The sequence below is a fragment of the Hyposmocoma kahamanoa genome, unplaced genomic scaffold (genome assembly GCF_003589595.1).
Source record: "Hyposmocoma kahamanoa isolate Upper Pololo Valley unplaced genomic scaffold, ASM358959v1 204, whole genome shotgun sequence".
NCBI lineage: Eukaryota > Metazoa > Arthropoda > Insecta > Lepidoptera > Cosmopterigidae > Hyposmocoma > Hyposmocoma kahamanoa.
In genome coordinates this window covers 675,536-703,343 of record NW_020653728.1, presented here as the reverse complement: position 1 = coordinate 703,343, position 27,808 = coordinate 675,536, and the positions used below count along the sequence as shown (strand labels likewise).

Below are 27,808 nucleotides of genomic sequence, written 5' to 3'. Positions count from 1 at the left end.
AGAACCAATAAAACTATGAAAATAGTATAGTACGCAAGGGATGTTAGGACGACGTACCTCCACGCGTGCGAGTGGCTTCCATTTCTATGTAATCTACTTGCATAGGAAGGGAAGACATGAGCCGGTACATCCTGGGCAACTCCTAGTAAATGCTTGGACTTTGTTCGAGCATTTGCTAGGCGTTTGCAAAAGTGTCGTCACCCAGCCTAAGGGTGTCAAACGTACCGTGCCTAAGCATGCGTGTCTGGGGGGGGAGCCCAGCTGCTAACGGTGCAACCTCGATATCAGGACACCTCGGGGGAACTTTATACCCTTCAGCCGGCAAGCGGGGCTCTGCTGGCTGTGACCTTTTAATTCCCTAGCTTCTCGTGGGACGTGTATGGAGAAAGAAAACATAAATATTTACGCTTTAATTTCCTCCTTGGAGAAAACGATTGCTGAGATGGATAGTCCAACCAGTAATAACGACGTCACTTCGGTCACGGCTATGGATACGAACCAAGCGGATCCTTCGGATCCCCTAGTGTCGGAACCCAGCGCTCAGCCGCGCATTCAGCTGAGCGGGTCTCGCCAGAAGAGACTGCAGGGCCTGATGAGAACAGGTATGAGCTACGCAGAAGCTCTGCCTATATCTGAAAAGCCCTGGAGTGATGTTCCGGTGTCCAAACCACCTTTAAAACCAAAAGCGCAGAAGCGTGAACGGTCAGTGGAGGCGTCGCCACGGGAGCATGTCGGAAAGGCTCCCAGGGCCATGGCGCCAGCTGATAGCAGGAACAGACCTACTTTCAGCGAAATGGCGAGCTCCCTGCGCGTGGGTATCCGGAATTCGGAATCCATGTCAGAGGAGCAAATGGAGCTGATGGAGCTGTTCCTGGTCCACACTATAGCGAGTACTACATGGCGAGGGACCGAAGTTCCTGGGCCTCTCTCACAAGCTAGGCTGGATTCTTGTGACCTGAAAGGACCAAGCAGGTGCAGACTGGCTTGTGGGAAAGATCGGCAATTTAAAGCCGTGGCCGGAAGCCCCGCTGTCCTTGATTAAGGAGAGCAAGCTTCCGAAGCCCACCACCGCCACCACCTACATTCCCAAGAAGGGATGTGAGTCGGTGCAGATGGCCATCAGCCTGCTGGGGACCCAAATTAGGAGGCCTCTATTTTGGGTCCCCAGCAATATATAAGTCCGGCTAGCCTAGCCGGACTTATAGCCGGCTGACATGTTAGTGACGAGACGTCGATGTCGGATCATAAACACATAAAATTTTATCTGGGAGCAGGAAACGTCTGCCACCCCACTACATTTAGCCTTGGGCCTTGTGCGACACGCCTACTAATCCAACAACGACGCTACATTCACCTCGCAACGAAGACTGGAACAGAGCTATAAGCTCGTTTAAATCGTATAACTCACCAGTCACATTGGGCAGTCCACAGCGTGTCGCGTGCCTGCTTGCAACGGAAGCCATGTCCACCACATCTGGGGTAGCCCTAAATGCATTGCTGAACCTGACTCCTCTGCATTTATTCATACAGAGGGAGACCATTACCAGCATGTACAGGTTTTCATGTACAGACATTAAGATCAGCCCAAGACTCAATTCTGGAACACTCTGTTCTGGGAATGATTTCTGATGTAATGCTTCCCAAACAAAACTTTAAAAATCTCTACCAGGTAGAATTTCCAACCAGGGAGGACTGGGAAACTAACAGTCTCACCTGGAAGGACGGCAGCCTTGTATGGTATACCGACGGGTCTAAGATGGGACCCAACGTAGGCTGTGGTATACACGGTGTGAGACCCAGGCTCAGCTACAAGCTGAACATAGGACGACTCTCTTCTATCTTTCAGGCTGAAATATAGAGAAGCTCTGTCATTGGACAGGAATGGCATAAGAATGCTCACTAGAACCTTAACAGGGTATTGTGGCTTAAACAAGCACATGTCAAATATTGGGCGGAGAGAAAATAGAGAATGTACATTCTGCCACACGGAGGATGAAACTCCTATGCATCTACTCACCCAATGCTACCCCCTGATGGAAGTACGAAGTTCCGTACTGGGAAGGCACATGCCACAAGCAGAGGACATTAAATCTGTCGGAGCCAGGAAAGTCCTTCAGTTTTTCAATGCTTTCGGCCTTGCCTCTGCACTGTAATTAGTGGTGATCACAATAGATCAGTCAATGGTCGCAGTGATGAGGGGATGCATAGGCCCTGAGAAATAGTTGTATGGCCTACAATTATTTCTCTCGTGAGTTTGGGTGTAATTTGTGGTTGTGTATGTGTGTGTCCATGGCACCCGCGACACAGGGTTTCCCTAGTGCGGGGCTATGTTGAGTGCGTGCGTTATTTATTTATTATTTATTATTTATTTATGCAGACGAAGTCACGGACAGCAGCTAGTATCAAATAAACTAATATTGAATACTTAAGTATGTTTAATAAACAATACAAATTCTTGTCTGTGGAATCGACTAATAAATATTTATTATTTTTATTTGCGACCATAAAAATGTTATTCAGGAACCAAAGCTTAGGTGTGACATTTAGTGGCTACATGTTAACAGTAGTGTCTTCGATGCCACCAACATAAACAAACGTACTTCCGTATCAGTTTATTTATAAGTCACAAACAGGCATTTGTGAATTGAAGCAATAAAGTTTTACAACGTTCCGTAGTTGTTTATTATTTTAATCAACTTTCTTTTTGTGTCATATTTTAACATTTTCATAAAATAAAATACTATAAGATTGTAAATATGTATATGTATATTTATTTTACAAATGTTTTCGACTGTGTTTAACCTAAGCCAAAAAACTACTAGGTATTGAATGAAAATGAGTCATTTTTAATGAAAAATGTTTGCGAGAACATGGGAACGGGTTCAATAGACTATCGCAACAGAACACGATTATACCACAATTGCGAACAAAAATAGTGCTATATAACTCCCTAGATTTGAACATGATGCAAACTGAGACGATACGGTTTGCACAAACATCTTTTCCAAGAGCTTTCCGTGCTCATCGACCATTCATATTTGTAATTATTGATAGACAGACTGATATTGCAAAGGGATGAGTCACATTACTCGAACGATACAAAACGGTAATTTAAAAGCTTAGAAAGAAACAAAAGTGAACAACGACGACATGACGGTAATGACGTGACACGATGACGTGCGATGGCGACGAATGGACCACGAAGAAATTTTACGCAGACCCCAAAGGCTGAAAGAAAGAAAAAAGAATGAACAACGACGACGTGACCCGATGATGTGTGATGGAGAAGAATGGATCACGAAGAAATTTTACGCAGACCCCAAAGACTGAGATATGAACAGGAGGAAGACGAAATAACCTGTTCCAAATGACAGTAGAAGATCAGAAAACAAGGATTGCTTAAAAAAATTAATGTATATGAAGACAGAAAACAACGAGGTGACGTGTAATAGGGACGAATGGACAACGAAGACTTTTTACACAGACCCTAAAGATATGACTAGAAGGACGACGAAATAACCTATTTCAAAGGTCAGTGGAAGATCAGATAGACGGATAGTGGTGAAAGAACAACAAAATGTCGTATGATAGAGACGAGTGGACGACGAAGATATACTGTGCCGACTCCTAATATCAGCAACATAATGATAATCTTTATGCATGTTGGTCATTGATATCTACTGGAATCGTGATTTATGCCGGAACTAATTTTAAAAGAAATATCTAGACAATGTAATGTTGAACTCATCTTTGTTTTCAATCAGTTTCATAAATTTAGCTGTAGCCTATGAGTAAGTTATTTAATACTAAAATTAAAGATATTTATAAAATCTCAAAGCTCAAAATTAGAGATGCGCCGAGTACAAGTTTTACCGAACAACCGAGTACCGAATATTACTCGGTTTAACATTTACCGAGCCGAGTACTTGGCCAAGTTACTCGGTTCATTACAACTGAAACGCGATGATCCAAAAGTCCCATTGCTCTAGAATTAGACCGATATGTCAATGAAAGTATTTTGTCGCGAGAGCAGAGTTTTTCCAATGGTAATTGGAAAGGACATAAAACAAGATATCCAAAACTGGCACAGTTAACACGAGTGTTTTTATGTGCACTTGCTAGCACTGTTTAAAGCGAGCAACTATTTTCCGAAGCGGGTAATGTGTATGAAGAAAATAGGAACAGACTATTACCTGAACGCGCAGAAAGTCTTGTATTCCTACATCATAACTTGTCTTTGTTAAATTTTAAATTAAACATTTTACCTTACGTGAGAGATGTTATAGACAAGATCGAAAGAGTCCTCAGGCGTGCATCTATCAAAACCTATTTCAAGCCCCTGAGGAAGATTTCTCAGTTCTTGAGACCCGTGAAATGTAATATCCCCTTACGGGATGCAGGAGTTTAGAAGCTTGACTGTGAGTGCAGTCTCTCTTATATTGGACAAACGAAGAGAAGTATTTGTACCCGCGTCAAAGAACATATAGCTGATGTCAAACACCGTCGCGTAAACAAGTCTGCAGTCTGCGAGCATGTCATAGATAAACCTACACATTCAATGAAGTTTGACAAACCCCAGATCATTGCAAAAGAAGTCCGTTCTACAAAAGATGCTGCGAGAGGCCATTGAAATTAAAAAAACATCCTAATTTAAAAATTCATTCATTCATAAAATAATTTATAAAACGTAATGTAGCGTAAATTGGAATGTTTCTTTGTAAAATTAAAAATAAGGTATTTAATTAATAACTTTTGTAACTATAGTGAAAAAAATAGGGTGGTTTGCATTAATATTAGACGTAACTGGTTGATGACTGTACCACGTCAGTCAACCATGACCATGGGACCTGTAAAGGACCCGAAACGTCGGTTTGTTTGAAATAACAAATATACGCGATTCAAATGCGGAAAAATGGTTTCATTTCCTATGTGCAACAATCGCGAAAACCTAAGAACTCGATAAATTTTAAATATTAGTAATGTAAACTTTCTTTTTAAATTACTAAATTGCTACAAATTGTTACAGTTGTCTAGAATTTGTAGTAATAAATCTCTTTTGATTATTTTAAATGTATTGTTGGTGTTACTTTATTATTTCTATAGCTGTAATGCTTTATTTTAACCGAGTACTCTTCTCGTGAACCGAGTTATTCAAGTACCAAGTACCGATTAATACGAGTAGTAAAAAACGGCCGAGTACACCGAGTACCGAGTAGCAAATAAGTACTCAGCGCATCTCTACTCAAAATCATAATAAACAATTGCACTAAAAGAACGCAAAGAAGTATGCCAAGGTGAATGTGGAGTCTTTGACCTGTTACTGAGAAATGGCGGAGACGTTTGCGATTTTGCACGTTGACAACATTCATAAATGAGTAAGAGCAACTTTTTGAAGACTGCAAAGTTTACTAAAGAATCTTTAAAATTTTAATCAGGTAATTGTTACATGACGATTGATGTTACATTACGAACTTCTATTCGTAGCGGAACTACTTATTGTTTCGTAAAACGTATCGTATTTTTGTTCTAACTTTTGACCTTTTTTATCTTTTTTAATTCACGAATACGATTCAATAAGGTACGATATTAAGTTTTAAGATTTTTATTAATAAGTTCCATTTGAATAGACCTCTAAATACCAATTATTGTTAAATTTATTATCTTCGGGTCAAATTGTGATAACTCGCTCTTATTTTCAACCATTTGAAATGACTATATCAGTAGTCGCCAATCAATTGCCAAGTACAGTCATGGCTTTAATACTGGTGGTACTTTCGGTAGTAATACCAGGAATATTTTCACAGTGTACAGTTCAAAATGCAAAACCCTACTTTCGGCGGTCAGTGTATGAATTCACAACGGATCTGGTGCAAAGAATAGCTACGGAAACAGATAACCATTTTGTGACGTCAGCTCTATCACCTTGGACATTGCTTTCCGCTGTATCTTTAGGAGCAACTGATGAAACTTTGGATGAAATAATTGATGTGCTAAGATTACATCCCCACCAATGTTTTAATAACAAATTCTTTGAAATCGTTAAACAAATGACGGCTACAAGTGAAGGTACGGTGTTTGAAAGAAGTTCAAGTCTATTTCTCGATGACAGATTCCCATTAAATCCAGTTTTCAAAGCTAGAGTGAAAAGAACTCAAGTATGTAATATAGAAACCTTGCAATTCGATAACTTTGCTGAAACGGCCAATACTATTAACGAATTTATAAACCAAGCTACACATGGAACTATAGATGAAATGATCACACCAAATGACTTGGAAGGAGTTTACTTAGTTCTTGTAGACGCCTTATATTTCAAAGGCAGTTGGATGACCAAATTTTCGTCAGCTGACACCGAAACAAGCGCGTTTTACGATGAAAACGGTAACCAACTTGGAGACGTAAATCTCATGTTTAGTACACAGACAGTGAATATGGTTTCTATAAGACAAATTGGAGCAACGGTATTAGAGCTGCCATACGGTGTCGATGGTAGATTTTCAATGCTGTTTATTCTACCGGACCAACATAAAACTATTACTTCTGTGATTGAGAAACTTAAAAATATAAGTCTAAGTTCTATTTTCATTCTATCCAAACAACAAGGACCTCAGCATGTAATGGTACAAGTACCAAGATTCAAAATTAGCACAGATTTGAATAATTTGAAGGAATTATTAACAGATATGGGCTTGAAGACTTTGTTTGATAATGTTAAAGCTAAATTAGCAGATATTTCAGATTATTCTCTGTACATTTCTAATATTTTCCAAAAGGCTAATATAGAGGTCAATGAGGAAGGTAGTGAAGCCAGTGCGGCATCGGCAGCATTATTCGAAGGACGAAGTGCAACTGTGAGAATTGAACAATTTGTAGCAAATAAACCATTTTTATTCATGATTGTGGATAAGGAAACGGAAATAGCCTTGTTTACTGGTGCTTATTCTAAACCTAGCCTTTATTAAGATTGAAAAGAAATAAAAAGGCGTTCCTCAAGGTTCACCACTAAGCCCGTTCTTGTGTCGCACGTAAACAAAACCTACCAGTCATTTTATAAGAGCATATTCCGAATTCACAACTTTATGTTTGTATTGTATACGTACCACTGCTAACGCACTAAGTCAAAGTCAAAGTCAAAGTCAAAGATTATTTATTCCATAGGTAAAATAAATTTACACTTGAAAACGTCACATTTAAGCTTAAGCTACTGCTCGTTCACTACGCTGACCTCCCTGAGAAGAACGAGCAAGAAACTCTAGGGATTGCTCTTTTCAAATAAACTTAAATGCTATGGAATACACTTTGAATCAAATTTGTGTGGATTCTGAAGCCATGTCGTCTTTCCATACATCTTTATCTAACACGTAGTTTTCAATTTTGTAATATGATTTTTCGATCAAAATATTTTTAATGTAGTTTTTAAACTTAGGAAATGATAAACCTAATATATGCTCCGGAATCTTATTGTAAAAACGTATACAGTTCCCCATAAAAGAGTTGTTTACCTTGGTTAAACGAAATCGTGGTACCATGAGTTTGGACTTAGCTCTAAGGTTAATATTATGGATATCTTCTTTCTTATTGAAATTATGTATATTTTTACGGGCATATAAAATATTTGAGTAAATGTACTGTGATGCCACAGTCATGATACCAGTCTCCTTAAACTTTTCTCTGAGAGATACCCGAGAGCCTAGACGGTACACAGAACGAATCGCTCGTTTTTGCAATACAAATATGGCTTGAATATCTGCCGCTTTACCCCACATGAGAATCCCGTAGGACATTATACTATGGAAGTAACTAAAGTAAACTAGTCTAGCAGTACTAACATCGGTAAGCTCACGTATTCTGCGGACTGCGTATGCAGCGGAGCTTAATCTGCTGGCCAGAGACGATAATGTGGAGTTGGCTAAGGCCATAGTCCATTACGCAGATTCAATGCAGCTTGACTATTTCACAGTGTTCAATTTCTACATCGTCCTCTAAATAGTCTTAGCTTTCAAATCTTCTTCTTTGGGTTCCTTTTCTGATAACCGCTCTAAAGAGCGAGATGGTATTCCCTCAAATTCATTAACCACCACCACCACAGGAGTGCCGCTTCCACCAACACTTCGTTTTCCTGCGATTTTTCCCTGGATTAGTACTTATTGTTCTTCATGACGTGGCCGAATTGCGACATCTTCCTGCGCTTAATAGTGTTCATAAACTTCCACTAAGATCTTCACTAAGGAATTAAAAATAAATAGTCTACTTTATGTACGTTTATTTTTTCACTACAACTGTATTTCATTTATATTTCTACATCATCCCTCCTTTTCTCCTCCCTCCTTTCTCTAGTGTTCACGTTTTAGGGTGTCACTACACTTGTTAACGCGGAATCAGCTTGAACACGTCAGAAAAAGCCTTATATGCATGACGCACAACTTTTTCGGACCGGTTTAAGACGAATCACCAGAGGAGAAGCGGAAATACTGTTTTGCTAGACCAAATGTTTTAGGTATTTACTATTAAACAACGGTCTTACAAAAAATATAAGTCATACCTCAGGATATCACCTAAAGAATGTGCTAATGTGTTACACGACAGGATGTACTTTGTCCGATCAAATACAATCCTGAAATCAGGTTAAATTAGACTTTCTAAAACGAAATATTTAAGAATATCTATCTACCTTTGCACTTTTACATGTAGATATTTCCCTCTAAGTATTTCAGAGAACTTGCTAAATTTTGGTTTGGTAAACCCTATTAAATTCACATTTGTGTCAAAATTTGCCCAGCGGTTTAACGACACGCCGCGTCGTCCATTCCCCTGTCAGTCGCCATCTGGCGCTTGTCGACGTCGGATCTGGAGGTCTACTCTCGATCTCCGTCCGACATCCATCCGAAACAATTACTGTCAAATAAGTAATATTCGACAAAATTAAAAGACAAGTATCAAGAATGAAGCTTCATTCGCATCACGCGTCTTTTCATTTGGTCAACTATTGCTTATTTGGCAATAATTGTTTCGGACGGAGATCGAGAGTAGACCCCCAGTATCAAATTTTCTCCGCCTGTTCTTATTTTATTTATATTAATTTACAATGCGCTGATTGCTGGAAGCTAGGGGCAACCCCCGCCCCGACCTCATAGAATGTAGGCTCGCGTTGAAATGCCTAGCTTTAATTCAATTCCGTGTCGATAAGTGTAGTAACTCCTTTAAAGGATAGATTATTTTGAGTCATTAGGCAATAGAGATTTTTTTTAAAGTATATGCATACAGAAATCAATATCTATCGATATAAATTGAACCTTATGTAACATGAAAAAAAATAGAAGGTTAAATTTTTGACTCATTGTTAGATAAGTTCGAGAATACACACGATTATGACAACATAGTTCTGTTTATCTACTTAACATTCGGTAGGTATGCAAAAATGTTAGCATAATTACAAGTTACGGCAAACTCGAGTTTTTTATTTGTTTGTCGGTAGCTTTTAAGGAAACAATGAAGCTAATGATTTATATGTACGAGCAACGATTCATCTCCCTTACACGTAGATTTAAATTCAACTACTTACGATGAGACGGTTCAAATACAAAGTGTACGCGAGATCAACGCTGTTACTATCTAACCCAAATAAATAAAGGAATTGGATATAGGAAAGGAATTCTAGACATTTTGAAGGTTCAGACAAGCCACGAAAAAAATATGATGTATCCTACACAAACATTCATATTAAAATTTTAATTTCAATACCTGAATTCGTGAGATGCTCTGATTTATTCGTTCATTTTAACATTTTTGAGTTTACTATAACAATGGCATCAAGCGTTCTAAATTCACTGCCTTCTTTTCCGCGATACTCCAACTATAAACGGTTGTCGTCCTGGCCAACTGATTGGCCGCATTCGTTATCCTGACTGAAGTCGTCATTCGAGAACTCGACTGCATGAAGTTGATAACAATTTCACACATTAACTGCATGTAGTCGAAACAAACTTCCTGCAGCCGAGATCGACTTCTACAGTTAATAAGCAGTCTCATTTATTCTGTTAGCAGCCTATGTGGTCTTGTTTATTATTTTGTAGTTTACTACAAGTTATTTGAATTCAGTAACGAATATAAATCTGTCTCACTCTGTTAGCTTTTTTTAGTTTCAGAGGTCCTTGGTCTCCCTGTAATATCGCAATGAGCCCGGTCATATTGCTCTTTGTAAAAAATATTTGCATGAGTATCCGAACATAAGTATTTGTAACGTGTATCGAAACATAACAGCTGTCAGTTTGGCAGCGACTTTCACTAGAGATGGGCAAACAATCGCTAGTATTAGTAGGTATTATATTTATGAGTAGCGCGAAATGAAAAAAGATGTAATAATAACCTACCAATAGAACTAGATGTCTAAATTACATACTTATACTAATACAACCGTATCATATAAAAATAACAAAAATGCTTTATTACAGTGTATTTTTTTCTTCTTGATTTTACTTTTGTACTCGTAAACGTCACTTTCTAGTCTAGCTTAAAAGAATACAAATTAGAAAGCTGTGTAAACTACGTAAAGTACAACTTTGAGAAATTAATTTGGAGACCAGTTCTATGTTTCTTTTTGGTTTTTTATTTTTTATTCGTTTCGTTGTGTGTACTGTTTAGGTTCTCGGATTTCTCTCAGAGAAAAGTTTAGGGAGACTGGTATCATGACTGTGGCATCACAGTACATTTACTCAAATATGTTGTTTGCCCGTAAAAATATACATAACTTCGTTAAGAATGAGGATACCATAATATTAACCTTTGAACTAAGTCCAAACTCATGGTATCACGTTTTCGTTTAACTAAGGTAAACGATTCTTTTATGGGGAACTGTATACGTTTTTACAATAATATTCCGGAGCGTGTATTAAGTTAACCATTTCCTAAGTTTAAAACTTACATTAAAAGTATTTTAATTGAAAAGTCATATTACAAAATTGTAGACAACGTGTTAGATAAAGACGTATGGAAAGACAACGTGAGTCTAGATTCCACACAAACATGATTCAAAATGTATTCTATACCATTTAAGTTTATTTGAAAAGAGCAATCCTAGAGTTTCTTGTTTGTTCTTCTCAGGGAGGTCAGCATAGTGAACGAGCAGTAGCTTAAAAAATTATGTTTTCAAGTGTAAAAATTTTACCTATGGAATAAATGATTATTTGACTTTGACTTATTGCACTTTTAACAGATGATGACATTTTTGAGGGACTGAACATAATACCTAAACTTGTTACCTCCATCTCCTTTCCTTTTTTTTGAAGTGACAAGTATTAAATTAAGACGAAACACTGGTTCAAACTCAAATAACATAAACCTTGATATCGTATAACAGGTACTAAATACATCACAAACTTACGTAGGGATATTACCTAGTATACAAAAGTAAGTACTTTGTGTACTACAATTTATTTATTAACACCCTAGTAGTTTGATAATAAAAATATTATTAATGTGCCTCTGTAAATAATTTTTATCATTGGTAGTTCAAAGATAATATTAATTAGTTGATGCTATTAATGTTGTGAATAAAGAACAGTTTAAAGATAGCCATTGAATTTTTATTACATTGTTATTTAAAATTTATTATATACCTACATATAAATTAAAATACAACAAATTTTCAAATCCTTTATTATTGGTCTAAAAGTATTTTTTTGTTGCGAAACAATGTCTTCAAGGTCTTTAAAAGTGATGCCGAAGCTGTAAGTATACCTACCTACTTATTAACTTAATGAAACTTGTTGCTTAACTTCAATTTTAGACTTAGGTAATTAAAGGCAGTCAATATAATGTAATACTGTGAATAAGACAGGCAGTACAAGTTTCAAGGTTTACATCATAATTACCTATAATTACTGCGACAAATGCCAGTGACAGACAGACAAATGGATAGGTAAGCTAACTTTTAAAACTGTAAAAATAGGTCAATACTTATGCTCAATAATGGTAGATAATTATGTAAAGTTGGGAGATATTGCATATATGAGTTTTTCAGTCCAATATCTACGCTCCACATGCAAAATTGGTGCCTCAACATAGAGTTGCGGACACTAGCTAGTTGTACAATTATCATATCTACACCAAGATTATGTCTGTAAACCACAATGAAGTTGTTCCAATGTGGATTGGAGGCCTTGTATAAAATAATTGGAAAGAATTTAACATTCTTACATGTTCGGCCAAGGAGACAGTTATTTTATTTATTATACTGCTTCTGCATACTCAGGTATCTCGTTTAGCTCTTGCAGATAGGCTCAAAATGTTTGAAATAAATAATGTAAATGATAAATGTGTTGAAATATATATTTACAAAAAGCAACCCCGCTCGCTCATTCTAGATCTACGCTACCTTCATCTTACATTAAATTTAAAATCAGGCTACCTTCTTAGATTGGATAGCTAAGTCACTCGCTTGGATTCAAGATCTACACTACCTTCTTCTCTTATTACTGTAATAAACACCATATTGAACTAGGTATTTTAGTAGCAGTAGCGTGCCCTGTGAAAGAGTTCATCCAGGCAAGTACTTAACCTTATCTATCTCTGCGGCCAAGCAGTAATTTAAGCATTGTAATGTTGTAACATTCCGGTTTAGAAGGGTAATGGGACTTGTGAACTTATGTCAGTGGCCATAAGTTCTTTGCAATTTAAAGCTCTGAGTGGCACTGCAACTGTTATGGATCGGCGAGTCGCTTATCACCAAGCACGTCTTGTTGATCCCGTCACCTGGTATTATAGAAAGAAAATTATAAGTAATTAAAATAAGTACTAATTACATTGTTGTATTCTTCAGGGTATCTGCTGAACTTCCTCAAACATACACTGTCTCGCCAGAGCAACTACAGTTCTATGCTGACAATGGGTATCTGGTCATCAAGGAACTAATCGATTTCACTTCACTGTACAGCTATAAGTGAGTACTTAATCTACCAATATTATCACTTATAACAATTATTACCACTGCTTGACATGAATGGTTACCATGCCGGACTGCCACGCAGAGGTCCCAGGTTCGATTCCCGGGCCGGGAGAAATATTTGTATGGCCTACAATTATTTTTCTCGTGAGTTTGGGTGTAATTTGTGGTTGTCTATGTGTGTGTCCATGGCACCCGCGACACAGGGTTTCCCTAGTGCGTTATTTATTTAATTTATTTAACCTATGTTTGCAGACAGCGCTTCGTGCAAATATGCAAGGGTATAGTAGACCGTGGGAGTATCAGATTCATAAAGGAACCTTCTCTTGTCGGCGCGGGGGCTAAGGGAGAGGATGCTGTCAATAAGGTGATTAATTCTAAGGGCTCCCACGTTACTTTAGGACACCAAGATTCTTGTTGCCAACATACACTTGGAATAAATAAACGTAGTACACCAACTGGAAAAGCATTTTGAATTTGCAACAAATCCAGGCTTCCCGATATTTAAAAATATACTTTGTTTGTAGCAGTAGACCTCCTTGTGAAAGAGTTCCAGGGAAGTACTGCCATCTTACCTATTTCTGCCGCCAAGCAGTAATGTCAGCAGTTTTGTGGGCATAAGCCTTAATAAGTTACTACTGTCACTAATAAATAAATAATCAACGTAAAGAAAGTTTGTAAAGTATGCTAGCCACGTTAAGGCAACAGTCGCTGGTTTGATCCCAAAGAATTTCTCTTTAGTTAATTGTTTATTTATTTAATTATTTATTGCCCAGGAAAACACAAATCGCATTTAGTAAAACTGGTACTGCTTATTTCTAAAAGAAATTTCTTGCGGCATCGGCAGACTAAACTGTACAGGCCACATTAATTACAATAAAGAGTTTACGTGCGCAACAAAACAAAATGAAATTATGTAATAAAATAATAATAGAAAATAAATGATAAACAAAAAACAATAGCAGAAATATTAAAAATAATTTCAAATTTAAACTGTTTATTTCGAAAGATTACAAAAGTTATTTCACGTTACTAAAGCTATAATTTTTATGTTGTAAAATTATGCACCTTAGTAAAGTCCACCACAGCGACATCTTGACATTATTACTTATTTCAAAATCTAGTATATTTACTTACACAGTTCTTATGTAATATTACTCCCTAGCCAAGTGTTGTCTAATTTTATTTTATTTTATTTTATTTTATTTATTTGGCACAGCTACAGAGCACAAACTAATAAGTAGACTATACAGGTAGATACATAAAAACAGTAACTAAATTTGCATTCCTTATAACAGCTATGCACAACATTTGAATAAGATAAATTCATTTAAATTCTAATCAATCTGATACAGATGCTTTTATTTGTTGATTGTAATATTTGTACCAAGTTCTTTGGTACCCTGTTTAATACATCTGGAAGTACAAATGACCATATTCTCCTACCTTATACATTGTTATAATTTGGAAGTTTAAATGTACGATTGCTATGCAATATTCTTAGTCTTGATGGTCTTTTTCTCTTGTCCAAAAATGGAACTTTTTCATGGTACTCAGATACAATTGCTAAATTCTCAATTACTACATTAGATAAATACATATTTCATATTATAATATCTATAAAATGGATGGAACAGTGGATAAATAGTACTGCTTGACTCTCATTTTAAAGACAACTGAGGATTTACTATGAACAGTAATAAAAAAGTGCGTTCCATAGTCTGACCGTGTGAATTCTTTGTGTTTATTCAATTTGCATCAATAATAATAACAAATTAGTGACGTAAGTTACTAATTTGTTATTATTTAAGTTTCGAAACTCTGGAACTATAAAAATAAAATATTGCATTCTGTTTTTTTTTTTCAGATTCAAGACATTCTCTTCGATGACGTGTTCAGCCAATATATCGAGAACCCCCGCCTTCTGCACGTTGTATCACAGCTTATTCCTGGCGACACCAAAAAGGTATTTTTGTCAAAATACTATCGTAATCCAAACTCCTGCTGTATTTTTACATTCGTTGCAATTTTTATGTGCTCTATGTTTATAAATAAGATAATGAAAACGTGGTTTCTCCGTACCACCAATATTTCCTCTATTTCTCTCTATCTCTACATTTGATCGTCCACTGAAAGACTTTGTAGGAAGAATATAGAGACATGGTCTTGTAATAGGTATATTATGTTGTAATTTATAGATTATTAGGTATAAGTATTATTTTACAGAAATGAATAAATTACATAAACTTAATGCATACAATCATCATATTGACATAATTATTATTATATTATTTAATATGTTCCTATATTATTTCGCATAACTACATTGACTATGTTAAAATTACGTAGTACAAAACTTGTACTGGATATTTGTAATTTTTTGAAATGTAACATTTATTACTATTTGTAACGATTCTTGTAATATAATATATTGTATATAATAATGTAAAGTTTACAAGATAATAAATAAATCTAAATCTATTGAAAAAATCCCAAGCAGACATATGATTTCATACAATTTATTGAAATGTTTTAATTTATTTCTAATTTTTTCATAATTAATAAATTAAATTAAGTAAAAATTCATATTGTTAAACTAATATATAATAAATAAATAAACTGGAATATTCTTTAATGTTAGACTTTTTTTTATGATATCAAGTGACGGGACGAATAAATCATGCTCCTGATGGTAAGCTACACGCGTGTCCATAACAGTTGCGGTGCCACTAAATCGCAAAGATCTGAAGGGCACTGCCACAGCTTCCGTCACCTTGAGACATAAATCGACAAGTCCCATGTGCCTGTAATTTCACCAGCACTCTTACCCTTCGAAACCGGAACACAGTGATGCTGACATTACCGCTTGGCTGCAGAAATAGGTAAGATGGTGTACTTCCCTGGACGAACTCAAGGACTTCACAAGGAGCTCTACTGCTAGACATAATTGATGGATAACTTTATACCTGTAAAGGACCGTTGGTTTGTTCGAAAAAACTAACATAATTGATTTAGATCCCAAAAATAGTTAATTTCTTATATAGATATAAATATCTCTAAACCCTAAGAACTCAGTGTGTAGTATTGTCTATTAACAATAATTTATTTCTATCCATGGCTTCTAGATAGAAGATGTTAGCCTCACAGCGATGCACACCATGTTCATTAACAAACCACCAGGCACCGGTCGCCATCCTCCGCATCAGGTAAACATTCATAAAATTTTGTTGCACTCTTGGAATTCATTTTGATAGGCACTTCCGTACATTCATCCATAAAGATAAGTATAAATTTGTTCTACATAAAAACTTAGCTTTAAATACATGAATCTTATTAAATAATTTTTTCACCTCACTAGCTCGGAAAGGCTTTCTTTCTCATAGATAATTGCGTTTATTAAATTATTTTAATTCGTCGAAGAACTGAAATAATTTCAATAATCAATCAAATAAAAGATTGATAGATAGGGAGGGGCACTATAAACAAAACTTATGTAGAATGATATGGAACTGCTCAGGTCAGGTCAGGCACAAACACTCGCGTCGAACAACAACTCTGCAGCCTTGCATAACAAATAACTTTTTGTTTACATATATGCATAGACTATTGCAAACAGTGAAACGGTTATGTTTGTATATTTGTTACTGTAGAAGTCCGTATATTGGTTAATCTTAGGTTTTACTTAAGTAAGTATTTATAAAAGACTTGACTATTGTTTCGGGCTTTTACCATTACAATTTGGTGCATGCTAGGTTTTACCATTGACGGTTGGTAAACGTTGGTTTTACGAAAAAAACAATGAGTACTTTTTAATTATATATCGTCTCATTCGTAGAACAAAGACCTATGTGCAAGACTGCTTATTCGCACGACATTGTACTTTTCGTGCGCTGCTCTGAGCTGTGGATATCAGATCGACCTTTGATCGATTTTATATTTCCGAAACGAAATAATACATAAAATTCTGAAAACACCTAGGGCCGAATTTTCAATAACGAGATTATGTATTTATCCTCTTTTCGTCGTATAATCACATCGGCTTCTGTTCTTCGGTTGACTCGATGTTTCAATGAACTGTCGGTCAAAACCTTACAAGTTTTTGTGTATCATAAATGAGAGTAATTTATATTAATCATTTATATTACTAATCAGTCAAATCCTTACCTATTTCAAATTACTTTCATTTGGTATTTTTAAACGACTTCAAAAAAGGTACGTAAGGTACGTAGGTAAGGTTGGAAAGAGGGTACCTCAGTTGTGGTCCCATTTAAATTGGAAGAAAATATTCCATCTCTAAGGGTGGCAAATTAAGGGATGAATGACTTTTGAGATCGGTTTTTTAGTACTCTGTTCTGAGATTATTATTTATAAATATTTATTAACTAGTCATTTTAAAACACTTTAAAATATGTCTTACCAATTCGAAAAACGAACTTATCTACATTACCAGATTTTATATCGCTGCTAATTTAAGATCAACTTTATGATGTGACTGTTTGGCACATTATTATTTTTATGACTATGGTGTGGTATGTAACAATTTACTATTTAAATGGCGATTTAAATTTGAACCTTGCACTGATATTGACTTTTGACGTCAGGAAAAAATGCATCGTCTGCTTAAAGATAAAACCACATAAGTGACAGTTTCCACAGAAAGTCTCTAAATTATGTACCTGTTGTAAGAAAACCACCATTTTTCTGAAGATAAAACTCTTATTAAGTTTATAGCTTTTTTGTTATTGAGTTTCACGTGCAGAAAGATAATGATTTTTGTACCATAGCTGTATAAATTAAAGACTTTTTGTTTAAAATGTGACTTATGTGGTTTTACCTTTAAACTGACGATATGCATGATGAAATGAAAGTTATAATTTTCTCTTATGTCGTATTGTCATTTGCAGGATCTGTACTACTTCCCATTTCGTCCCGCGCATAAAATCGTGGCCGCGTGGACAGCAGTGGACCATGTCCATCTGAAGAACGGATCCCTATACGTCGTACCAGGGTCACATAAGCTAAACAAACTTTACGCTCATGGCAATGTCAAGGTAAGTCTAAAGTAATCAAAATCAAGACTAAGCAATGAATTTACTAATTTGTATTTATTTAACTATACTACAACTGCAAGTATTTCCGTCAGAAAACATTTTATACCAAAGACAAAGTAGTGCGACTTATGCACTAAAAAAAATTAAAACCTGTCGTTACAGATTCCATACTACGACAAACATATTTTGCATATTTCCACTCCATAATGTCGTATGGTACCATTCTATGGGGTGACTCCACTGATTCTGACAGGGTATTCATTATTCAGAAACGAGCAATGAGGATACTTGCCGGAGTAACACGAAGAGTCTCTTGTAGGGACTTATTCGTGAGACACAGGATAATGACCATGTATTCGTTGTATTTATATGGAATAATCACATTCATACGAAAAAACTTACACAACTTTGAAAGGTATGAAAGCCGTTATAACACCCGCTCCACAGGACGACTGAGGGTCGTACCGCGACGGTTAGCACTCACTGAAAAAAATCCGCGCGTAATCGGCCCGGCCTATTATGAGCACCTACCCGTTGACTTAAAAAATGAGCCTAATGATGAAACATTTGATCGTCGACTGAAGGACTTTTTGTTGGATAATGCGTATTATTCCACTGAAGAATATAGGGACATGGTCTTGTAATATATGTTGTAATTTATAGATTATTAGGTATAGATATTATTTTACAGAAATGAATAAATTACATAAACTTTATGCATTCAATCATTATATTGATATAATTATTATTATTTTATTTAATATGTTCCTACATTATTTCACATAACTACATTGACTATGTTAAAATTACGTAGTACAAAACTTGTACTGGATATTTGTAATTTATTGAAATGTAACATTTATTACTATTTGTAACGATTCTTGTAATACAATATATTGTGTATAATAATGTAAAGTTTACAAGATAATAAAATAAATCTAAATCTAAATCATAGTCTTCTTTATTTCATAAATAAATTACACTTCAAATGGTCATATTGATTAAACTCTACTGCTCATTCACAAGGCAGATTCCCCTGAGAAAAATGAGCAAGAAGCTCTAGGGGTTGCTCTTTGTATATACGGGGTGTAATCGTTAATTATACCCTAGCGATTATTCCATAAATATAAGAGATATCAAAAAGCTTTAAACTGATATCGAAAGTACGTTACCTAAAGAATAAATCGACATCGAAAACTTTTTAAAAATAAATAAATATTTGACCCACTTCTGCTATCCCGATTTTTTTCGTTCTCTACAATGAAAATGACCCTTACATAAAAGTGAGTCGATCAGCACTAAAAAAATTGATCAATTTTATTCGTTTTATGAACAACTCGCACTTGACCAAATAATTGACTATGCCATTCTATTTTTATTCAATTAAAACATACTTTTATTACTTTATTTATAGCAGGTTTGTTATCTGTTAACTTATTGGTACCTCTTAGAGTAGGAAAACTAAAGCCTTTCTACGAATGTCATATTAAATGTATGGGAGCGTTTAATGTTAAAATTTTGGATGTTTCCAGTTTTATTTTCAAAAAGTTTTTGATGTCGATTTACTCATTAGTTACCGTACTTTCGATAAAGGTTTCGAACTTTTTGATATCTCTTATATTTATGGAATAATCGCCTGGGCACACTACGATTACACCCTGTATACATTTGTCATTACAATATTTATTTCAAACGTCTTAGATCGAGAATACCTGCAAGGGCTAAATGGGTTTTTCTCGTCCTAGTACGCAGAAGCTGTATGAACTTTTAGTATAATCTCATTATTCTCATTCTTCCTGATTCTTTTCAGGGGAATCTGGCTTACGAATGAGCAGTAGAATTTAATCAATATGACGGTTTAATAATAAAGATTATTTGACTTTGATGTTACCAAAAAACATTTGCTTTTTAAACCCGAAAATATAATTAAATTTTTATTGAATTGATATTCAATTATTTTTTGTGAAATTACTCCACTAGTTTGTTATAATTATTAATACAAAGATCGAACACTCAGAAAAAACACTCAGAAAAAATTCCTTCGATCTGGTCGGATACGAACCGACGTCTTCTTGCATACCGTGCCAGACGCTATACCAACTAAGCAACGGAACGAACCAACGGACCTCACGAATTTTTCTATATGCTTGCGTCGTGTCTTTGTACTTGGTTTTTCAACGACTTTTTAGTCGTAGCGCCATCTATGAGAAATCTTTGACAGATTAGTACCCAGTTAGTACCTTTACAGCTACCAGTCCTGGCGAGAGATGTCGCTATTCACTGTATTAATTAAATTTTTATTGAATTGATATTCAATTATTTTTTGTGAAATTACTCCACTAGTTTGTTATAATTATTAATACATCCGATTGGATCGAAGGAATTTTTTCTGAGTGTTTTTTCTGAGTGTTCGATCCCGAAAATATAGTTTATTTTCCTATGTGTAACAATTGCGAAAACCTGACAATTAATTTTGTTATGTTTAAATTAAAATTCAAGGATCAAAACAAACCCCTGTACCACGGCATCTTGGAAGAAGATTCGGCGGCGCCAATGAACAAGAGGGTGCACCTGGACATGAGTCCTGGAGACACCGTCTTGTTCCACCCGCTTTTGGTCCACGGATCGGGGCCCAACGTTACTGAGGTAAGACAATCGAGGTTTTTTTATGATATCAAGCATGAATAAATAGCCGAACTTGTTTTGTCTAAATCTCTTTTGTTATTTATTAAGTCTTTTAAGCTAAGTTATAAATATTACAATTTTACGTTGCATTTAAAATTTTTACATTATATGTCTTAACTCAGCGTGCCTGTTGGCATAGGCCTCCTCCAGATCTTTCCAGGGTGCTCTATCAAGCTACCTTATCATCCTGCGATCTTTGATGTTGACGCCCTTTATTACGTTTTACATCACGTGGGTACCAATTGGTGACTACTTTGCTCCATTTTTCCGGCCCACCCAATGAGGCCATGAGAGAGGCCATCACCATTTTTTGGGCTCTGGAAATGGCGATCTAAATTATCATCGGCCCATTATTCCTTCAACTGCACAGGTTCATTTGAATTTATGATTTTTGAAAGTTCGCACATACACTAAATTTAGCAGTACGTGTTTAAAAATACGAATAGGAGGCATATTTTAAAATTTTTCATTTGAATTTCATATATATTGATATAATAAATAATAAAATCCGCCTGTCGTTGTTAAAATGTGTATGACTAAAAATTGTTATAATATATCAATTGCCAAAAAGAGAATGAAAAATACAATAACGCAATTAGTAAAACTTTATAAAAACTGGCAACCCTGCAAACGTCATTTTACTCCATCTTCAAAAAACAGATTATACTTACTTCGCTGGCCCAGCGACCCGAATCTTGGTTTCTGGCTAGGGATGCAACATCGCTCATTAAAAACGTCCATATTAGAACATCGATATTTTTAAAAGTGTAACATAACATCGAAGTTTATGAACGATTTTTGTCACTATTGTATCCGTAAAATTGTGAACTCCGTCAGTTTATAATCGCAAACGTTACAATTTTACAGTCACATGATTATATCGAATAAATACTATTTTTTAACAGAAATTGAACAAAAAAGTATAATAATCAAAGTTATATTATTATCGAAAGTTTTTGCGCGCGTAATTTGTGTTGCAGAGCGAACGAAACGCAAAACAAAAAAATCTGCGCTTATGACAGAAAGAAGTATCTGTTTATGTGTGTAGCTGTAGATCAAGGACGGGACGGAAGATGGCGCAATGATAAAACATCGTTCATAAAATATCGCTCATGATGAGCAATGTATTAACGATGTTTCGGGTTTCATCATCGATGTGAAAACATCGATATTTATGAACGATATATCAAATGTTTGAAAAAATCGATGTATCGTTTGCATCGCTACCTCCGGCACCAAAGTACGTCTATGGTCTTGTGCCAGTTCCGACCATTCGGACAAATTCAGCGCCCTCAGGTCAGCGGATATATCTCGGACGCCCCACTAGACGATGCCCCAAATACGCTCTTTTACCAGCTCGATCCTCTTCTATTCTTTGTAAATGTCCCGACCGCTTGTTCGGTATAGGACAAATTCAGGATTCGACAGATTCGTGACTCGGTACATTTGTTATTGACAGACTCATGGATGCGGCAGAATTTTGGGTTCGACAAACTAAAAACTACAGTTGTGCACAAAATAAGCCAGGGATTTTATTTCCCGATTTATGTTTGGCTCAAATATATTCAATAAATAAATGTTATACATTTTGAATGAAATATTCTTCGCTGCAAAGAAAGACCTGACCTGAGCACATAAGGATTTCCCCCGTAGCTCACATGTATGCTCCAAACATGCGAATATTTTCGTTTATTATTTAGTGTCTGAAAATTATTTTGTGCTACCTAAGAAACATTTCTTCCTTAGTTATTTTTTTATTTTTGATATTACAATTGTTAGTGTCTTTATCATATAATACGTTATTAAATAGTACATAGTAATAGTGTAGTCATGTGGGTGGGCCTAATATATAAATATTCGTTGAGCTGTGGGATTGCCTGCGTTCGCAGAGACACCGCAAGTCGATCTCGTGCCACTATGCGAACGGCGAGTGCTACTACGTGGACGTGGCCGGGTCGGTGCAGGCGCCCATCGCCGAAGAGATCGTGGCCACGGCCAATAAGCTGGGCTTAAGCAACGCCACCATGCAGGTGCGTACGAGTTTCACTATTAAAAATTAGAGTATGATTAAATAAGAACAGGCGAAGAAAATTTGACACAGATCCGACGTTGACAAGCGCCCGATGGCCAATGACGGTGCAGCGAAAGGCGCGGTTGTCGTTAAACCGCTAGACAATTTTCAAGTTTTGGGATAAATGTGAACTTAATAACTATAGAGCTTCAGTTGAAAACCAATATTTAACAGGTTCTCTGTATCGCTTAAAGAGAAATATGTCCATATAAAAATTGTGTGCAAAGTTAGATGTTTTATTCTTAAATAATTCATTTTAGATTTTTATTTTAGCCTGTTTTCAGGATTTTATAAATGATCGGGTGAAGTACATCCTATCGTGTAACAAATTATCAGAGTCTTTAGACAACATTCTTAGGTGTATCGTATATTTTTTTAAACCGTTATTTAATAGTAAATTCCTAAACCATCTTGTCTAGCAAAACTGTTTTCCCCACTTCACCTCCGGTGACTCGGCTTAACGTGCTACTAGGGTGAAGACGCGATGGAATGAGAATACGACCTTTATACTCACTCATATAAAACCGAATAATGTCGTAACTCAAAAATTGTGAAATTGAGAAAACGCGAAGAAAACCAATACATTTATATTCTCATTTATCAGAGGATAACTAAATATTATGTAAAAGTAATCCCATTCTTCGCAATAAGATTAAATCAGGTTTTTTTTCAAATCGTATCTTCTGAATACCACCATTTTCGATAATATTTTGTTTCATGTACAGTATAGCTCTGCAAGAATGTCCTGACAAATGGAAAAATTATTTGACATTGGCCACACTGGTTTAGTGAGGCTGAAACGTTATCGATAGTTGTTGGGTTAGCTTGAGAGGTGGGGAAAAATTACATTTTGATATAAGGTGTTATTTATTTTATCTACACATAATATCATAAACCTTCTATGATGTATTTAAAAACCGCAAATTACGACCAGCATAAAGATCTACTGTTTTGTTAGAAAAAATTTCTTATCTGTGGAAAAGTTATCATTGCATATTAATAACATCAAATTCGATTTTAATATTACATACAAATTTCGAACATCTGGGAAAAACAAAACAATTTGATTCGACCTCAATTCTAGTATCAGTCGAGAATGAAGTTTTATTCGAAATGAAATGTCAATAGCAAATAATTTTGACAAATTTCACACGTTACTTGATATCGAACGATAAGATAGTTGGGCCGACTCTAGTTGTCTATGAATTAAATAAAAACTACGGTTGTGTGACATGCGTGAGAAGTTTTTATTTGCCACCATTTCGCCAATCGTAACATGCGGTTTCTGAACACATCATAGAGAGCTTATAATATCTGTATAGATAAAGCAGTGTGATGTTCGTATTATACTCGTATTTGAATGCCTTTCATTATGTAACAGTCACATAAACTACTATATTATAGCTGTTATTTATTTACACTTAAACTTTTCCGTTTTTGTTGTACTGTCTGACACTTTTTAAATGTGTTTGGTAGGACGTAGCAATGGGGATTGTTACTAAAAAAATAGCGAACAAATCGATATCTGCACTATCCTACATTCGATTTTCGATTTAGTCGTTATTACTGAAAAATAATCGAATATAGTTAGTAATTTAGTAATTACTGATGTTATTAGTAAGTAATTAATATCAATAATCGAATTGTTTTGATTATGTTTAGTAACTATCGCCCATCACTCGTAGGAAAGTAGTAAGTTCAAACGTGCAAGCCAAGCCTAATCCTCGACGACGGAAAGTTCCATTTCTTTTAATAAAAAAATTATGTCATGGTATACAAGTAAACTATTTCATTTTTCGTCTTCACCTCTCAGCCATTAAATATAACATATAATATAATGACAAAAATATGTTAAACAAACTTTTTTTTTTTCAGGACGTATTTAAATTCCGAAGCAAACACGTCAAAGGTACAAGGTCTAATTTGTAAATATATCTTGCTTATAATATAATATAATATAAAATAAGAAAGGACAATACACTTAGCCACGTCGTACTGATGTAAGCAGGATACAAAAAGGTTCGACCACATTTCAGCTGATCACCGTAGTGATAAAAATAAACAAGTTCATAATAGTAGTTTATGTGGCTGTTACATAATGAGAGACATTCGAATGCGAGTGTTTTAATGCCTAATTATGTACAGTTACATACACTGCTTTATCTATACACATATTATAAGCTCTCGACTGATGTGTTCAAGAAACGAATGTTATGACCGGCATTACGGCACTGATCAGAGCTATTAGCAGTAATTAGTAAAATAATGCAAAAAAACTTATTTCTCACGCATTTTTTTTAATTCATAGACAATCTAGAGTCGGCCCCAACTATTATATCCTTCGATATCGAGTAACGTGTGAGATTTGTCAACATTGTTTGCTATTGACATTTCATTTCGAATAAAACTTCAAACAAATTGTTTAGTTTTTTAGAGATGTTCGAAATTTGAATGTAATAGTGAAATCGAATTTGATGTTAATTTTAAGCAATAATAAAATTATCACAGATAAGAAATTTGTTCTAACAAAACAGTTTACCTCTAAGCTGGTCGTAATTTGCTGTTTTTGAACACATTATAGAGAGTTTATGATATGTGTGTAGATAAATATATTATAGTAGTAGTATATTTTTGCTGAATTTGTTTTCATTGGTAGTCTTATGTCGAATAGTTGACCGTGGGTCGTTCTACGTCGAGTCTATAATCTCGCTTTGAATTTTAATTGCCACTAATCATATTACTATACATAATTATGTACATAGCTTGTATTGCTAATACTTTTATAGGCTTATATATATATATTAAATATTGGTTAACGTGTTATATATGAATTGTCAAGTCAAAGAATTTAGTTTTAACTCAACCAAAGCTATTATTGTTGTAAATTGTATATAGGTACTAGTAACAATATGAACGTGAAAATAATTATGTCAATTATAGCGATTTATTATCTGATTTTTATATTTAGATTACTACCCTATGTATTATATATAAATAATTATCAACGCTTTGTTTATATACAACTTATTCATCTATATTGCAGTGGTTACATACTGAATTTAATCGGGAAGCCAAACAGATTATAATGATCTGTTTGACATTTTTAAGTGCTCTGTACCAAACTTGACGAAAAGGGAATAAGGAAGTGATGTGCAACCACGATTATCGCGTAACAATATTCTATATGATTATGACGTATAGTGATCTGACATGGTGGAAACCATTGAAAACGTAATTTTGTGAATAAAAAGTGTATTGTAATTTTTAAACTATAGATGTGGGAGCCATTGGGTAATAAAAAAACATCACCACATTATCTTCGATATGGATGATGTTGCTAGTGACAATTTAATGTTGATGAATTTCATGGAATGGACTTATTCATTTGACGTTTTTCGATGTGGCTGCCTTAGTTCCTTTTAAAACTTTATCACGGGTGAACTGGTGACATGCAGGTAAAAGGTTTTACAGGTATTTCTTAGGTTTGTTGATATAATGTAATGGCAGTTTTTGTTTACCTAGAATAAGAACAAGAGATTGTAATATTTACGCCTACAATGCGATGACATTTTATTGTAGTCCATATTAAATATATATAATGGTAGCAATTACTAGGTACTTATTGTGATAGTCGGGCTTAACGGACAATGCAATATATGTATAATGAAATGGAAATAAATAAACAAATTAGTAAAATAAAACACTTTTATTTATTATTACTGTATTTATTCATATAGTCTTAGGTCTGGATTTGTTTAAAAACATAAAAAAAACTCTTTCAACTAATATGAATTACAGATGTATGCCAATTTGGCGGTACAATAAAATCTGTCAATGTTACCTTCAAATTAAATGCTTATAGAAACATTTGCAGTCACAATTAGTGAACTAAAATTACTGAAGCACTTCTACAAACGTCTAATTTAAAAGCGCCCTACAATTTTGTTAAAAAAGATAGAATAGTCTTTCTGTTACGCACGCAACACACGTGGATTCTGTTTTTGTGGGATCACGAATTATGACGTCACTGTGACGCTGCGTGGCCATAAATTGTGGCCTTTGACGTTTTACAACATCGTCTGACGTACTGAGATAATAGCTGAACTGTCGTTTCAAAATGTTTCAAATACATAATATTCCAGGTTCGTTTTTCGAATTGTCCAGGAACTCATAAAACGTTCGTACATTAATTCGAAATCCGTCGCAGCTAGAATATCAATTGTTCAAGAAATTATACCTTTATTATATATTATTATTTAGCTGTCACCTTGTATAGATTGATAATAGTTAATTATTGAAATCAATACGCGCACATTCTACTTATTTACATCTATAGAATACTATATTAAAAAAAGGTTTTGCGCTGTCTACTGGAGTAAGGATAATATCTAAACGGCACTTCAACACATGTTGTGTAGACTTTGAAAATAAAGTTATACACACAACCTCTGTATAAAAATATCATGCAAGAAAACACCGATATCTACGAAAGTTTACAAGTTTGCCCTAAGTTTACACTTTTATAACTTTCTGTCTATTTTACACTTCTTTGTATACATTAATTATTATAATTTATATAACTTAAAAACTATATTAAAAAATAACTATTTGGAATGTTTAGTCTAACACTTAAGTGAAACAATAAATTCTTGTCGGATTCTGAAATATACAAAAATATTTGTTTTCTCAATAATGTATATTGAACATTTATTATTGTATCTAAAATTGATACACAAAAACATGTTTTCGCGTAAAAATGAACATATTTCCTTCAATGATTTAAAAAATGTCTTAAGTAAACGTATATTAAAATTATGTTTTATTCTATATTCTGCCAAAATATACAGCGATAGATATAGTGTATATATGTTACAAAAATATTTATTTACATTTTACATTTAACTCGATATTTTAGCATAGATACATATGTGTTTCATAAATTGTGATTATGCCTCAACCATTTCGTATTGATAACACTGGAGGGCACTGTCTATTTGTTTACCGCATTGGAATAAATTAGCCCAGCGGTTAGCGCTGTGAACGCCAGTTATGAAAGTCCCG

General features: G+C 34.9%; 2 protein-coding genes across 2 annotated transcripts; both read left to right on the top strand.

The window, feature by feature from the left end:
* Window positions 1–442: 442 nt before the first annotated feature.
* LOC113227241 (leukocyte elastase inhibitor-like) lies at window positions 443–7,229 on the top strand. The gene is made up of 3 exons (XM_026460136.1): window positions 443–890; window positions 973–1,098; window positions 5,725–7,229. Exons 1-3 carry the CDS (start codon window positions 443–445, stop codon window positions 6,960–6,962), a joined length of 1,812 nt encoding a protein of 603 aa, XP_026315921.1. The 3' UTR covers window positions 6,963–7,229.
* A 4,220-nt stretch (window positions 7,230–11,449) lies between these two features.
* LOC113227237 (probable phytanoyl-CoA dioxygenase) lies at window positions 11,450–25,221 on the top strand. The gene is made up of 9 exons (XM_026460132.1): window positions 11,450–11,726; window positions 12,818–12,937; window positions 13,196–13,307; window positions 14,808–14,906; window positions 16,066–16,146; window positions 17,845–17,991; window positions 20,491–20,637; window positions 22,566–22,706; window positions 24,623–25,221. Exons 1-9 carry the CDS (start codon window positions 11,692–11,694, stop codon window positions 24,674–24,676), a joined length of 936 nt encoding a protein of 311 aa, XP_026315917.1. The 5' UTR covers window positions 11,450–11,691; the 3' UTR covers window positions 24,677–25,221.
* The last annotated feature ends 2,587 nt before the right edge of the window (window positions 25,222–27,808 follow it).

Coding starts and splice junctions, on each gene's coding strand:
- LOC113227241 (XM_026460136.1), top strand. CDS start 443: ATGGATAGTCCAACCAGTAATAACGACGTCACTTCGGTCACGGCTATG. Junction 891..972: donor CCTGGTCCACACTATAGCGA/GTACTACATGGC, acceptor AGGACCAAGCAG/GTGCAGACTGGCTTGTGGGA. Junction 1,099..5,724: donor CTACATTCCCAAGAAGGGAT/GTGAGTCGGTGC, acceptor CTATATCAGTAG/TCGCCAATCAATTGCCAAGT.
- LOC113227237 (XM_026460132.1), top strand. CDS start 11,692: ATGTCTTCAAGGTCTTTAAAAGTGATGCCGAAGCT. Junction 14,907..16,065: donor TTCCTGGCGACACCAAAAAG/GTATTTTTGTCA, acceptor CATGGCTTCTAG/ATAGAAGATGTTAGCCTCAC. Junction 17,992..20,490: donor ACGCTCATGGCAATGTCAAG/GTAAGTCTAAAG, acceptor TTAAAATTCAAG/GATCAAAACAAACCCCTGTA.